Here is a 15,883-nt window from a genome sequence, read left to right as displayed (position 1 = left end):
TTTGCATTTTGACAGGCTCCCTCTGGCTGCTGTGGTGAGAATAGACTGAAGTAGGGAGACTAGTTAGGAGCCCATTGTAATAATCCAGGTGAGTGGATAGTGGCTTAGACCAGAGTGTTAGCAGCAGAGGTTGGATTCTGGAAATATTTTGAAGGTAGAGCCAGCAGGGTTTGCCGACATACTGAACATGGGATGAAAGAGACAGCCTTTGGAAAGGCTGCAATTTGTCAGCTATTCAAAGTTGACAGCTTTGTAAAGGCAGTAATTTGTAGGCTATTCAAAGTTGACAGCTGTCACCACATAACTAAATGTATGTGCATCCTAGTGGTCAGATTTCACCGTGACTGGACTTAGAAACATCACAATAGTTCTTCATTAACAAGCAATAAACTAATGAATAAGAGAAACAGTAAAATAAAAAGACAGTCCTCAGGGTAAAAATTACAGTGTTCTCAGGTGGGTTCCGTACTACTTCACTTACCTTTCTGTGTTCTTAATTCTAACTCAGTTCTATTCTGGAATGGTCAATAGGCATTTTCTATAAAATTCACCACAAGTATAATTCTCACAGACTATTCCTCTGCCCCAATCAGCCTCACATATAGATGGCTCAAACTTAATCTCACTCTCTAATGAGCTCTCACCTAACTTACTGCTCCAGAATCTTCCACATGTAGCATGGTAACTGGTAGGAAATATAATTGACTCTGTTATTCAGAAATGTTAACCTATGCAGGGTAGGGTATCCCTACTTTTTTTTTTTTTTTTTTTTGCGGTACGCGGGCCTCTCACTGTTGTGGCCTCTCCTGTTGCGGAGCACAGGCTCCAGACGCGCAGGCTCAGTGGCCATGGCTCACGGGCCCAGCCACTCTGCGGCATGTGGGATCTTCCCGGACCAGGGCACGAACCCGTGTCCCCTGCATTGGCAGGCGGACTCTCAACCACTGCGCCACCACGGAAGCCCGGGTATCCCTACTTTTAAAAAAGAATCTTAAGTCTGATTCTTCGGCTTTTATAATAGAATTCAATTTTATGATGTGTTCATCTGTATCTAAAGCAGGTAATTTCCTTTTAATCAGTCACTTGCAGTATCTTTATTCCAGGCTTTCTCCAGAGGGAAAGAGCTATCCCAGAAACTACTGAAGCCTAAAACTTTCAAAGGAGAGAGGTTATGGAGCAGACTAGATGATACTCGTTTATTCTTTCATCCATTCATTCAATAAATATTACTGAGCGTTTGGTATATGCCAGGCATTGGATATACTACAGTGAGCAAGGCAGACGAGCCTCTGGTCCTGCCTTCCAGAGCTTACAGTCTTGATGTTGTGTATTTCTTTTGACTTTGAACTGGACAAACAGAAAGTAATCTTAGGGAGCTAATATTATGGAATGACTAAAATGTGAGCTTTTGAGTCAGATGGCGAAGAGTTTGAATTTTGATTTTTAAATTTCTGGTTATATGATCTTAGGTAAGTGCTTTAACTACTTTGAGCCTCAGTTTCTTCATCTATAAAATGGTATCTCTATTATATCCTTGTTAAGAGAATTAAATATGTGTAAAGTGCTTTAGCACAACACTTGGCATGGTGTATTTAAGGTTAGTTGTTTTATTCTTATAACTTACTTGGACCTTATAACAAACAAAATAGTATTGTGAAATAAATGCTAAAAATATGGACTCAAAAAAAACATACACACACACATACTCTCAGGTCTGGGTACACTTGGGATTTAGAAAGATTTTGCTGAGATCGTATTTGAAGGAAAAGTCTGGAAGTGGGTGAAGGTATTGAAGAGTAAATCTGGGAGGATTCTTAGGATGTTATACGCTGGTCTCTCTCGTAGATGCTGAGCTTCTGGAGCCAGAGACTGTGTGTCCCTCAGTCTAGTAATCCTACCATGGGGCTTGTGGTAGGCATCAAACCTGTCTTTCTTGAGTGAACAACCAAAGACTTTCAGGGCATCTACTAGAACCATCTCACCACCATGGGTTGTTGGAACGTGTCTAGGCTTAGGTTTCTTGCACCTGACCACTGTAGCTTCACGAGCCCTTCCCTAACCTGAATCCATGAATGTGGTAGATGCAGAGCCTTCCAGATCGAGAGGGCAAGGCAAGGTGCTACAGCATGTTTCTCCTGTGAATGCTTAAGCCGTGTGTTACAAGGGGCGTTTGGCTATTCTGCTAGAATCCTGGGCAGTTTCTTGGGAATGTTTCCTCAATTGTGGGAATCCCTACCTGAATGTCTGCTTCCTAAGTCCTCTACCTCAGCATATTCCTGCCCCTTCCTGGTCTCAAACTCTGAAGAGTCACCTTGCTCAGAATCAGACATCCCTTAAAATCTCTACATTTGAATTCTCCTCTCAAATGCCTTGCTGATCCTTGGTTGACTATGGAATGATTTTCTGTGTTTCAGTTTATCTGTTTTGTTTTTTAAACAGGTTCTTTAATTGAACAGCTAACCACAGAAAAATATGAGTGCATGGTGTGCTGTGAATTGGTTCGTGTCACAGCCCCAGTGTGGAGTTGTCAGAGCTGTTACCATGTGTTTCATTTGAACTGCATAAAGAAATGGGCAAGGTCTCCAGCGTCTCAAGCAGGTCAGTCATTTCTCTCTTCTGAATAGTTATTCTTACTCATTAGATATGTTCAGGTTTTAAACTTAGCTTTAAAAATACTACTTAATTCCTCTTAAGTGTTTTATCGGGGAGAGTATGTTGCCCTGATCACATATTTTGATCACATATGTTGCCCTGATCACATATTTGGTTTAAGCTATAAATCTTAAACCAGCTAAGCATAACAAATTAAAATATACTTAGGGTACAACAAAATCAGTCACTTTTACTGAAAATGGTAGCTTTTATCCAAGTAGCATCTATAAGAACGATTTTTTTTAAATTGGAGTATAGTTGATGTACAATATTATGTCAGTTTCGGGTGTACAACATAGTGATTCACCATTTTTAAAGGTTATATTCTATTTATAGTTATTATAAAATATTAGCTATATTCCCTGTGTTGTACTATACATCCTTGTAGCTTATTCATTAGAAAACATTTCTTGTATAGTTTGCTTTAGAAAATTTATAGAAAACAATGTTTAATTTACCCTTAGGATTTTGAAGTTGCTTTTGCCTTTAACAGATCTTCTCCATAGTATTTTGTGGGCTTTTCCCAAAGTATACTAGTATTTAGGGATAATGCAAATGTTACTAAAAATATGCTTTCTGAACTTTGGCTCTTCTAATTTAAGACATTTGAGTTTTCCTGCATGTACTCAAGTATCCTACTTTTTTTTTTCAAACCAAGATTCAGATGCTTACTTTGATATTAAAAATAATAGAACACTGTCCCACAAAATGAAATGTTAATTTTATGAAGTGATAGAGGTGTTAACTAAGACTGTGGTAATAATCATATTGTAATATATAAATGTATCAAATCAACATGTTGTGTACCTTAAACTTACACAATGTTATACGTTAATTATATCTCAATTTTTAAAAATGGAATGAAATGGATACCCACTGTATTCATGATATGAGGTCCTTATAATTATAAGCCTAAATGCAATATTTAAGCAAAGAATTCAGTATTGTGAATTTGTTTCTTAAATGTCTGATATCCTTAACATGGAAATTACTACTGCTGCTTCAATATTATGGCTTTCCATAGATTTAAAAATTCTTAAATTACATGTGCTTTTGTAAGGAAATTATTTTGATTTCCTCTCATTTTTCTTGACAGATGGCCAGAGTGGTTGGAGGTGCCCTGCATGTCAGAATGTTTCTGCACATGTTCCTAATAACTATACTTGTTTCTGTGGTGAGTTTTTTTGCATACACTGGAGTTTCTTTTACTTTGCTTATTTTACCGCAGTTCCCAGCCCTGGAGAGGCAGTGTGCTGGGCATGTTTTAGAAGTCACTAATAAGACTTCAGAGCTACAGGAGTTTGTAAGACATCACATGCATGTGGTCTGTCACACAGCTAGAGTCACAGGCCTTTGTGTTCTTGGCAGACTGTTCTGGAGGTGAGCCTTCTCATCATGCCCACCATGTCTCCTTGATCTTAGTTTAGATCAGAGCTGACCAGATGGCAGAGGTGGATACAGACATGGGCTTCTTCTCATCTCTAATGGTAACAGCTTTGAAATTCTGGATTTGAGCAACATGAGTAAAGAGTAATGGTGAAGTGTACTTTATTTTAATCCAAGAAATCAGTCATTGTTCTTTATAATAAAGAGAGATTTTCTGTAAACCAGCATTGCAAACTATCCTTGTGCCCTCCCTCTTTATGGAATACTTCTTCCTGGTTTTGCATAGGTCAGTTCTTCCATGTGTTAGGAAAAAAGCTTTTCATGATCCACATGCTCATCTGTTGCTAACCTATTTCCTGCGTGTCTTTTTTTTTTTTTTTTTCCCCTCTTTCCTGCCTGTCTTTTAATGGGTAACCTTTACCATCTGGCTGTCGATTTTTCAGATTTTATTTCTTAACCATTTGTCTCCCTCCTTGAACCATTGCATTTTTATCTCTGTCCTCATTACCTCACTGAAACTTATTCAGAAATCATCAATGACCCTTTCCTGACCAAATCCAGGGCTGATTTATAAATTCTTAACCTTTTTGTCCACACAGCAGCCCTTAATGCTTTTGACCATTCACTTCTTGAAATGACTAGCTCTTTCTGTTTCTCTTCTACCTGTTCTCCTTATTTTTCTAATTTGCTCATATTTCTCCTTTCCTGTTACTTAACTGCCAGCTTTCACCAAGAGTCAGTCACTGACCATCAACACTTCTAGACTCAATCTCTTTGTGAACTCAGCTATCTACAGTGTTCTTCCCCTTCTTTTCTTTAAATCTCATCCACTGTGTCATTCAAGATCTGACCCCAACTGTCTGCTTCCAAAGGAAGCTTCCCCTTCCTTATCTCCTCTCCCACTTTGGCCACTCTTATCCAGAATCTGTTGGTCCTGTATGTTCTTTTGCCAAAATCTGACCCTTAATAGATACTGAATTAGTATTAGCTGAAGGAATGAATATTCTTGAATGTACTACTGGAAAGACAGCATGAAACTGGAAGCAAGAGATCAATTGAAAATTGGACAAATAAGACCAATACCCAGGCTTAATTACCTTATTTTTAAAGGATTTTTTAACATGAAGCATCATAATGAAATTTAAAATCTTGTTAAAGCCTTCACTGACAAATTGGATATGAGACCCTAAGAAGGCAGAAGAATGTGGGGATGAAGGTCACGATGATCTGAGTGAGGTGGAATGGTGTGGGAAGGCAAATAATGGCCTGATTTTACCTGAGGACTTTGCCCCACTCTGCTCTTCAAGGAGACCATTGGTCGGGAATTCCCTGGCAGTCCAGTGGTTACGACTCTGTGCTTTCACTGCCAAGGGCCTGGGTTCAATCCCTGGTTGGGGAACTAAGAACCCACATTCTGCAAGCCACGCAACGCAGCTGAGTAAAAAAAGGAGACCATTGGTTTAATATACTTATTGTGAACTTATTAATGTAACAGATACCATGAAGAAACAGAGAAGAATGAGACTCTTTACTGACTTCCCAGAGCTTACAGTCTAAAATTTAAGACACAATTAACTTGCTGTTCTACTACAAAGTCTGTGGGAGATCTTTGGGGTGAGTTTGACTTCTGGCTGGAGGATTAAGAGCTTTCCTGAAGGAGGTAGAATTGAACCAGGCTTGAAAACTAGGTTTAACACCAAGAAGTCTTAGGATCTGCTGGGAGAAGAGGAAGTCATCCAGTTATGGAGCCCAGGGTCTATGAAGATGGAGGAGTTCGAGATGACTGGAAAGGTAGGGCTGACTTCTTCATGCCAGGCCTAGATATTGGGACTTCATTTGTCAGGTGCTGGGAAGCCACCGAGGGCATTAATGTGTTTTTTTTTTTTTTTTTTTTTTTTTGGCCGTGCCAAGGCATGTGGGATCTTAGTTCCCCAACCAGAGATCAAACCTGGGCCCTCTCCAATGGAAATGCAGAGTCCTAACCACTGGACTGCCAGGGAATTCCCTGATTCTTTATGAAGATTAGTCTGGTGGCAGTGAGTAGAGTATTCTGGGACCTAAACAGTTTGGGGACTTAGAGTAACCCAGATGAAGAATAGTAAAAGTCTGCAATGGGTTTTAGAGTGGGACAGAAAGGAAGGGATATAAGATTTCAAAGGTAAACATGAATTAACAGCAGTGGGAAAGGAAGGAACCCAAATGTGACTCCAAAGTTTCATGCTTTTGGAAATGGTGATACCAAGAACAGAAAAGGGCAGGGCAAGTGAACCAGGTTTGGTGGGGACAATGAGTTCAGTTGGAGTTGGAGTTGAAGTGTTGAGTTGGAGGAGTAAGACATCCAGTGGAAGATGTTCTCCAAGGAGATAGGAATGTTTGAAGAAAGATCAGGAATTAGGGAAGATAGTCACAGGTGAGAGCAATAGATGAGATTCTAGTAGGTGAAAGGGTAATGGGTGAGAAGGAGTCTAATTCAGAACTCTGGCAGATGAAGGGAAAAAAACATCATTGAGAGTCAGGGAAAAGAGGTTGGGCCACTGAGAGATGGTAGGAGAAAACCTGGGCACCGTATTGGAGCAAGAAAGCACAGAGGCAGGGGAGCTATTCTAATAGTCTAGAGATGAGGTTCTGGCCAGTAGAGAGGAACAGCAGGAGTAGAGGGGGAGGTGAGTTGTGAGATACACTATGTAGGAAAATTGACAAGATTTGGTGACTAAATAGAATAGAGAAAGAAAAAGGAGGATGCCTCTAGTTTTTGAGTTTGTGTGACTCTGACAGTGATGGTGTCACTAACAGATAGGGAACCCTGGAGAGGGTGGAATCTAAGAGGGAAGATGCTAACTTTGACTGTAGATACATAGGCAATTTGAAGTGACTGTGAAACCCCAAGCACAGATGTTTGGCAGATGGTTGGACATGTAGGACTGAAACTGAGGATTCAGGGCAATGCAGAAAATGTAGATTTGGGACTCATCGGCCTTTAGATGTATTGAACCGCACAGCATGAATAAGATTTCTGAAAGAGACAGACAGGAGAGAACAGCAGAGACCAAGGACTGGGAACAGGCTTCATTTAGGGTGTAAATTGCCCAAGTGAGGATGAATAGCTCAAGGGCAAGGAGCAGTCCCGCACCTCAGTTTTACTCATCCTGCCCCTGCACTAAGTTCATGGAATAGGCTTACTAAAATTTGTGGATTGACATTGATTATAAAATTATAACCCTAGAGGGAACTTTCCTCAACATAAGAAAGGCCATATATGGCAAACCCACAGCCAACATCATCCTCAATGGTGAAAAACTGAAACCATTTTCACTAAGATCAGGAACAAGACAAGGTTGCCCACTCTCGCCACTCTTATTCAACATAGTTTTGGAAGTTTTAGCCACAGCAATCAGAGAAGAAAAGGAAATAAAAGGAATCCAAATCAAGAAAGAAGTAAAGCTGTCACTGTTTGCAGATGACATGATATTATACATAGAGAATCCTAAAGATGCTACCAGAAAACTGCTAGAGCTAATCAATGAATTTGGTAAAGTAGCAGGATACAAAATTAATGCACAGAAATCTCTAGCATTCCTATACACTAATGATGAAAAAGTGAAATTAAGAAAACACTCCCATTTACCATTGCAACAAAAAGAATAAAATATCTAGGAATAAACATACCTAAGGAGACCAAAGACCTGTATGCAGAAAATTTTAAGACACTGATGAAAGAAATTAAAGATGATGCAAATAGATGGAGAGATATACCACATTCTTGGATTGGAAGAATCAACATTGTGAAAATGACTCTACTACCCAAAGCAATCTACAGATTCAATGCAATCCCTATCAAACTACCACTGGTATTTTTCACAGAACTAGAACAAAAAATTTCACAACTTGTATGGGAACACAAAAGACCCTGAATAGCCAAAGCAATTTTGAGAAAGAAAAACAGAGCTGGAGGAATCAGGCTTCCTGACTTCAGACTATACTACAAAGCTAGAGTAATCAAAACAGTATGGTACTGGCACAAAAACAGAAAGATAGATCAATGGAACAGGATAGAAAGCCCAGAGATAAACCCATGCACATATGGTCACCTTATCTTTGATAAAAGAGGAAAGAATATACAGTGGAGAAAAGACAGCCTTCAATAAGTGGTGCTGGGAAAACTGGAAAGGTACATGTAAAAGTATGAAATTAGAACACTCCCTAACACCATACACAAAAATAAACTCAAAATGGATTAAAGACCTAAATGTAAGGCCAGACACTATCAAACTCTTAGAGGAAAACATAGGCAGAACACTCTATGACATAAATCACAGCAAGATCCTTTTTGACCCACCTCCTAGAGAAATGGAAAAAACAAAAATAAACAAATGGGACCTAATGAAACTTAAAAGCTTTTGCACAGCAAAGGAAACCATAAACAAGATGAAAAGAATGGGAGAAAATATTTGCAAATGAAGCAACTGACAAAGGATTGATCTCCAAAATTTACAAGCGCTCATGCAGCTCAATATCAAAAAAACAACCCAATCCAAAAATGGGCAGAAGACCTAAATAGACATTTCTCCAAAGAAGATATACAGATTGCCAACAAACACATGAAAGAATGCTCAACATCATTAATCATTAGAGAAATGCAAATCAAAGCTACAATGAGATATCATCTCACACCAGTCAGAATGGCCGTCATCAAAAAATCTACAAACAAAAAATGCTGGAGAGGGTGTGGAGAAAAGGGTACCCTCTTGCACTGTTGGTGGGAATGTAAATTGATACAGCCACTATGGAGAACAGTATGGAGGTTGCTTAAAAAACTACAAATAGAACTACCATATGACCCAGCAATCCCACTACTGGGCATATACCCTGAGAAAACCATAATTCAAAAAGCGTCATGTACCAAAATGTTCATTGCAGCTCTATTTACAATAGCCATAACATAGAAGCAACCTAAGTGTCCATCAATAGATGAATGGATAAAGAAGATGTGGCACATATGTACAATGAAATATTACTCAGCCATAAAAAGAAACAAAATTGAGTTATTTGTAGTGAGGTGGATGGACCTAGAGTCTGTCATACAGAGTGAAGTAAGTCAGAAAGAGAAAAACAAATACCGTATGCTAACACATATATATGTAATCTAAGAGGAAAAAAAATGGTCATGAAGAACCTAGGGGCAAGATGGGAATAAAGACACAGACCTACTAGAGAATGGACTTGAGGATATGGGGAGGGGGAAGAATAAGCTGTGACAAAGTGAGAGAGTGGCATGGACATATATACACTACCAAACGTAAAATAGATAGCTAGTGGGAAGCAGCCACATAGCACAGGGAGATCAGCTCTGTGCTTTGTGACCACCTAGAGAGGTGGGATAGGGAGGGTGGGAGGGAGGGAGAAGCAAGAGGGAGGAGATATGGGGATATATATATATGTATAACTGTTTCATTTGTTATAAAGCAGAAAGTAACACACCATTGTAAAGCAGTTATACTCCAATAAAGATGTTAAAAATTATAACCCTTTTATGCCTATATTTTAACTTTAGAATAGGCGAGTTCCTACTATACTGGGGGACTTATGTCCTTTCCATTTCTTACTGCCTCTCCCCTCCCCCCATTGCTCTCTTCCCTTATTCCCTCTTTCTGATCCTTACAGTAGATATTCCCATATCAATTCAAAGACCCATTTACAGAAAGCTTATCTTGTAGGTTTTGTTTAAATCTTAAATTAAATGTGTCCATTAGTCAAAGTGGCATTTTCATCAGTAAAAATGACGATTTGTCTTTTCCAGACAATCCAGAATTTATCATACTCAGTGAAGCTTTTGATGAGTAGCATTACATTCACCTTCTTATTTTAGGACAATGTGTTTATTGAACTAACGAACACCATCCTGATGTTTCATGCTGTCTGGCTATATTGTATTATTTCATCGAAGTCTAGGATGCAGTTGAAGTTTATACCATTGACTCTCTTATTTGATATGTTTTAGGCAAGGTAAAGAATCCTGAATGGAGCAGAAATGAAATTCCACATAGTTGTGGTGAGGTCTGTAGAAAGAAACAGCCTGGCCAGGACTGCCCACATTCCTGTAACCTGTAAGTTGGAACACTATACTCCTGGAGATTGCTGGTGAACACGCTTTGCTTGCGGCTCTCAGTACACATATCTGGTTAGCACGTAACAGGACTGGGTGAGGGACAGTGTGGTATCATTTACTGAGCACTTGCTTTGTGCCAGGTACTCTGCAAAAGTTGACTCGTTGAATCCTTACAACAGCCCAGTGATGTATAGATATTCATCACTCCATTTTACAGATGAGGAGGGAGATGCACAATAATAAACAGTTGATCAGTTACAAATAAATTTCTGTGGGCTTTGGCTTCAGACAAAGGTTTAATTCCTGGGTTTGTCTCTTTAACAGTTATGTGCTGTTGGACAAATTACTTCTCTGAGCTTCAGTTTCTGGACCTGTAAGATAATAATGATAGATAAAAAATAGTTACAGAGTTCTATGAATATTAAATTAACACACTCAAGAGACTTGGTACAGAGCCTGGCACATGATAAGTGGTCAAGAAATGGTAACACTTGCTTTTATTACCCAAATCTAAGAGAAAACAGACATCAGAGTGTTATACTTATTTCCACTGGTACCTCGCTTCTATTGCATGGAGCAAGGGTTGGATCAGAGGTCTTGTGATCAAGATGTAGGGACCGTGCTGGGGAATATCATTGTGGGGAGAGCTATTCAGACTGAGCTAAACAGCATGGTCTGCCATCTGCTGGACAATCAGCCCTTTCTCTTCCTTTGACTGCTTCCATAGGTCAGAACTCAGGGACTCATCTGTTCCTTCCCTTAGTTGGCATTTTAGTAAATTCAGTAACAAGAAATTAATCCTACACATGAATTATCTTTAGGAAGCCTTCAGCAGAAATGGGGCCCTGTCATGACTGTCAGAGAACACCACTGTGATACAGATCAGGTGGTCAGTCATTTAAGGAGCACTTTAAAACACCAGTGCCCAGTTTCTGCCTCAGAGCAATTGAATCAGAATCTCCTGGGGTGGGTCTAAGCATTGTAGTTTTTTTCCAGGTGATTCTAATATGTAGGCAGTGTTCTGAACCACTGCTCTGAAGGTTATGAGAACCTGGGGTTAAGTCCAGGCCTCAGGGATATTTGCAATAACCTGGAATCATCCACACTTGACCAGCAGTTTGTCTATCAGTCTAAAGTTATTTAAGGGCTTCCCTGGTGACGCAGTGGTTAAGAATCCACCTGCCAATGCAGGGGACATGGGTTCGAGCCCTGGTCCAGGAAGATCCCACATGCCGTGGAGCAGCTAAGTCCATGTGCCACAACTACTGAGCCTGCCCTCTAGAGCCTGTGAGCCACAATTACTGAGCCCACATGCCACAACTACTGAAGCCAACGCGCCTAGAGCCCGTACTGTACAAGAGAAGCCACCTCAATGAGAAGCCCGCGCACCACAATGAAGAGTAGCCCCTGCTCACGGCAACTAGAGAAAGCCCGCGTGCAGCAATGAAGACCCAGTGCAGCCAAAAACAAATAAATAAAATAAATAAATTTGTTTAAAGAAATAAAGTTATTTAAATGTCCAGCCATGAAAATAATTTCACCTGAAAGGGTTGAGGTATATCATGTGAAATATAACTGTTGAATAATGATACTCATCCTTAAAGAAGCATGCTTAATCTTATGTCTCCTGTGGGTTCTGTCTGTCAAAATGGATCATCTTAGGAGACCGGGCACATGTTCCTGGACTGTTTTCAGTGTTTAAAGCTCATAAAAATAAAAAATCCAACCAGACCACTTTATAGGCACAGCTGATTTTTATAGCAAATTCTGTTACCCACTTGATTAATTACACTTGGCTCTGATTGGCTATTTTCTTAATTTATTTATTTTATTTTATTACTTAGTTTTGGCTGCGTTGGGTCTTCATTGCTGCGTGCGGGCTTTCTCTAGTTGTGGAGAGCAGTTGCTATTCTTCATTGCGGTGTGCGGGCTTCTCATTGCTGTGGCTTGTCTTTGTTGCAGAGCACAGGCTCTAGGCGTGCAGGCTTCAGTAGTTGTGGCACATGGGCTCAGTAGTTGAGGCTCGCCAGCTCTAGAGTGCAGGCTCAGTTGTGGCGCACGGGCTTAGTTGCTCCGCGGCATGTGAAATCTTCCTGGACCAGGGCTCGAACCCGTGTCCCCTGTATTTGCAGGCGGGTTCTTAATCACTGTGCCACCAGGGAAGTCCCCTCTGATTGGCTTTTAATTCCCAAAGGATTGTGATTTGCCATCACATAGGTGTCCCCCCTGCCCACCCGCAAAGTTCCCAAAATGTTTTAAGTAGTGATATTTCTGTACAGGTGTGTAATTTACCAGGGGTGTCTGCTTCGAAGAGGGCAGTATTTATTTGAATTGGAATTTATTTCCATTTTGTTCATTTTTTCTTTGGTCTCTTTATAGCATAGCTCCTATAAAAAGCGTACTATTCAGAGGCCTAATTCTGACCTATAGCAAAAATTAGGCACGGTTTTTTTCCATGAGTCCCTTTCCCCTTTGTTACTTACCAGCATGCCTCCCCTCACCCCAAGCAACCTTCTTTTCAGTGTTCCCGTTGTTAGCCTATCACCTGGTTATCACTTTACCAGCTGATGAGAAAATGTCTGTACTTCTCATGGATCTAGCAGATTTAAGCTCTGTTACTTTGCTCAGGTTCTGAACTTCTAAAGGACCCCATTGGCCATCCTGAGTGGCAGGATCTTATCCCTACTCACTGTACTAAGTGGGCCGAGACCATATTTAGAAATGTTATCTTTGACTATCAGACCCAAATAAAACCAGTATTTTGACTTGGGCTTTACTTTTCTCGTTAAATATTCTAAGATGATACTGCTATCGATTCTTTCTATATAAAAACATTGTTGGTATCTTTGTTTAAATAGTTTGATCAACTTTAGACAAATACTAAAACATTTCGTAGGAAGTTTATTTGCTGCCATATTCATAGTAGGGCCCAGCTGGGGCAGCTTTGTTTAAGTTTGGATACATGGACTTTCATCACAGCCTTTCTTTTTCAGTCTCTGCCATCCTGGACCTTGCCCACCCTGCCCTGCATTTATGACTAAAACATGTGAATGTGGACGGACCAGGTAAAGTTAGAATTGTACTCCGAAGAAGACTTCAGTTTCCACATTAATGGTTTATGTATGAATTTCTAAAATGAAAGATTAGTAGGTAGGTGCAAATAGTATTTATTTACTACCATTAATAAATGGTAGGTGTAAATAGTACTTTTCTGTAAATAGTAATTTCCTGTGCTGCCTTAATCCTGCAATCTGATAGGTGATTAAGAAGTTATAAAATAGTGAGATTACCCATTTCAGATGCAAGGCCAAGGTGACAGGGACTTTTTTCTTAACCTCTCTAGTGGGTGAAAGAACCAGGAATTGAACCCAGGCCTGCTAAGGTCCAGGAGGCAAGGGTCACTTATCTGTGCCTAGCATAGTATCTGGTGTGTAGGTTTTCAGTGAATATTGTTGAATGAAAGAATAAGTAGCCCCAGAGCCCGCTCTCTTTTCATTATAATGCAAGTTCTCCTGTTTTATCAGTGCAAGGATCACTGATAGCTGCAGAGGCCCAGTTAAGACCACAAAATGATTTCTGAACCACAAGACGAGATGGGATAGTGCAGGTTTTCAGTGATAAGCATTTTTTAAATGTTTACTGAACTTACAAGGGTAGCAGTGTGGCCTTACAGAGTCACATGCAAGGGGCTGTGGGTTAGAAAGCCCAGGTCAGATTTGGGCTCTGCCACTAACTAGTTGTTGACCTGGGCAAGTTGCTTCTTCTTGGTGAGCCTCATTTTTCTTATCGTATGGTAGAAATAAGTGTCTTCCTCAAGGGGTTGATGTTAGCCTTGACGCTGAGCACTGGAAACTGATCATCTATGTATGTAACAGTGACTTCTTAAAATATGTAGTTGAAGTGGGAGTAGGGGGATAGAATAAAACTTTCTGTGGGAGAGTAGACTCCAAGGTCTAAACCATTACCCTGGAAAGAAACCTGAAGATGATTGTCTAAGAGCAGCAGCCTCATATCCTTCTCTAGTGAATAAGTTGGCAAAATCAGGATGTTTATTAGAAAAAAGCCAGAATGATGTCCCCATCCTGAATCAAAGTACATACAGTATGTTCTTAAGTATCATAACGGCCTAAAATGCCAGAGTGCCAGGTCCCAGGAGAATGCCACTGTGCTTTCATTCCAAGAATGTTCATTACGACTACACCTCCCAACCTCCCTACCCACCTCTGTAAGATACTATGGGAGCTCCAGGCTCTTTCCCCTCCTGCATGCTGTTTCAACTCAGAGAAGAAATCACATTGTAACAAATACTTAGGCCCTCAGTTCCTCACTGGCCAGAAAATAGGGGAGAGAAAAAAGGCAGAATAGGAAATAAGGAAAGCAAAGGAGGAAAAAGAAGAAAGAGTGGAGAAGGGAAGAGGAATTGAGGAAATGATTGGAAGAGGGAAACAGAAAAAGTAGGGGAAACTGGGCAAAGAGAAAAGGTTTAGTAGGTTTTGGGGGAAGGTCAGTTTAGCTGTCAAATAGGACCTCAATATCCAACATTAGACTAATGCTGTCTTTACATCTATTTTTACAGGCACACAGTTCGCTGTGGTCAGGCCATCTCAGTCCACTGTTCTAACCCTTGTGAGAATGTTTTGAATTGTGGTCAGCACCACTGTGCTGAGCTGTGCCATGGGGGTCCATGCAAGCCTTGCCGGATCATATTGAACCAAGGTAAGTGGTGAGCACACCAGCCAGCAGTACTTGGGTACTTTTCTGGAACCTTATTTATGGTTGTCTTGATGACATGGATTTGTTTCAAGCCTGTAGTCACAAAGACTCTATTAGGTCTGGTACCTTGGGTAGAGAGAACTGGAGATACATGAATGATTAGACGTTTTTTTGTTTTGGGGGGGTTTTTCTGCCACACCTTGCAGCATGCAGGATCATAGTTCCCCTACCAGGGATCAAATCCATGCCCCCTGCAGTGGAGGTGCAGAGTCTTTAACCACTGGACCTCCAGGGAACTCCCTAGGTGGTTTTCATTATTTTGGTTACATACTACCAGTATAGGTCATTGTCCTATAGAATTTGGATGGTAGATTTTTTTAATGCTGTTTAAAAGTAACTGCTTGTGAAATTTTTTTGCAGTAATTACTTGAAAAAGACCCAGAAAGGCCAAAGTGATCTTGAAAAGGAACAGTTGAAAGACCTGATTTTAAGACTTACAAAGTTACAGTAATTGTGACATTGTGGTTATTGGTGTAAAGGTAGACTAGTAGATCAATGGAAGACAATAGAGTCCAGAAATAGACCTCAATATATACAGTCAGTTGATTTTCAACCAAGATATTAAGTTAATTCAGTGGAAAAAGGAGTCATTTTACAAGTGGTCCTAGAACAGCTGGATGTCTATATGGGAAAAAAGTGACCCCCAACCCCTGTCTCACTCTTTACACAGAAATTAATACTATATGGGTCATGGGCTTAAATGTAAAACCCAGAAACATAGTTTCCAGATAAAACTATAAGAGAATATTTTCATGACTTTGGGATCAGGCAAAGATTTCATAGAGCAGCAGCAAAAGTACTAACCGTAAAAGAAAATAATTGATAAATTGAACTTTATCACATTAAGAAAATGAATTGATAAATCAGAGATTGTATCCAGAATATTTAAAGTACTCCTACCAAAGAAAAAAAGAAAAAGATAAAGTACTCCTACAAATCAACAAAAAAAGACGAACAACTCACACA

At 40.0% G+C, this 15,883-nt stretch overlaps 1 protein-coding gene across 4 annotated transcripts in view; it reads left to right on the top strand.

Annotated features, from left to right (window-relative positions):
• The window catches only part of NFX1 (nuclear transcription factor, X-box binding 1), an 80,460-nt gene that overhangs the window by 18,959 nt on the left and 45,618 nt on the right, over nucleotides 1–15,883 (top strand). For all 4 annotated transcript variants that reach the window (XM_033437776.2, XM_004275083.4, XM_012534908.3 and 1 more), the window contains exons 3-7: nucleotides 2,440–2,598; nucleotides 3,749–3,826; nucleotides 10,037–10,142; nucleotides 13,138–13,209; nucleotides 14,721–14,860. In XM_033437776.2, coding sequence (XP_033293667.1) covers nucleotides 2,440–2,598; nucleotides 3,749–3,826; nucleotides 10,037–10,142; nucleotides 13,138–13,209; nucleotides 14,721–14,860 — 555 coding nt within the window. The remainder of the gene's footprint in view (nucleotides 1–2,439; nucleotides 2,599–3,748; nucleotides 3,827–10,036; nucleotides 10,143–13,137; nucleotides 13,210–14,720; nucleotides 14,861–15,883) is intronic.

The sequence above is a fragment of the Orcinus orca genome, chromosome 6 (assembly GCF_937001465.1).
Source record: "Orcinus orca chromosome 6, mOrcOrc1.1, whole genome shotgun sequence".
In the NCBI taxonomy this organism is placed as follows: domain Eukaryota; kingdom Metazoa; phylum Chordata; class Mammalia; order Artiodactyla; family Delphinidae; genus Orcinus; species Orcinus orca.
This window is presented reverse-complemented; position numbering and strand designations above follow the sequence as displayed.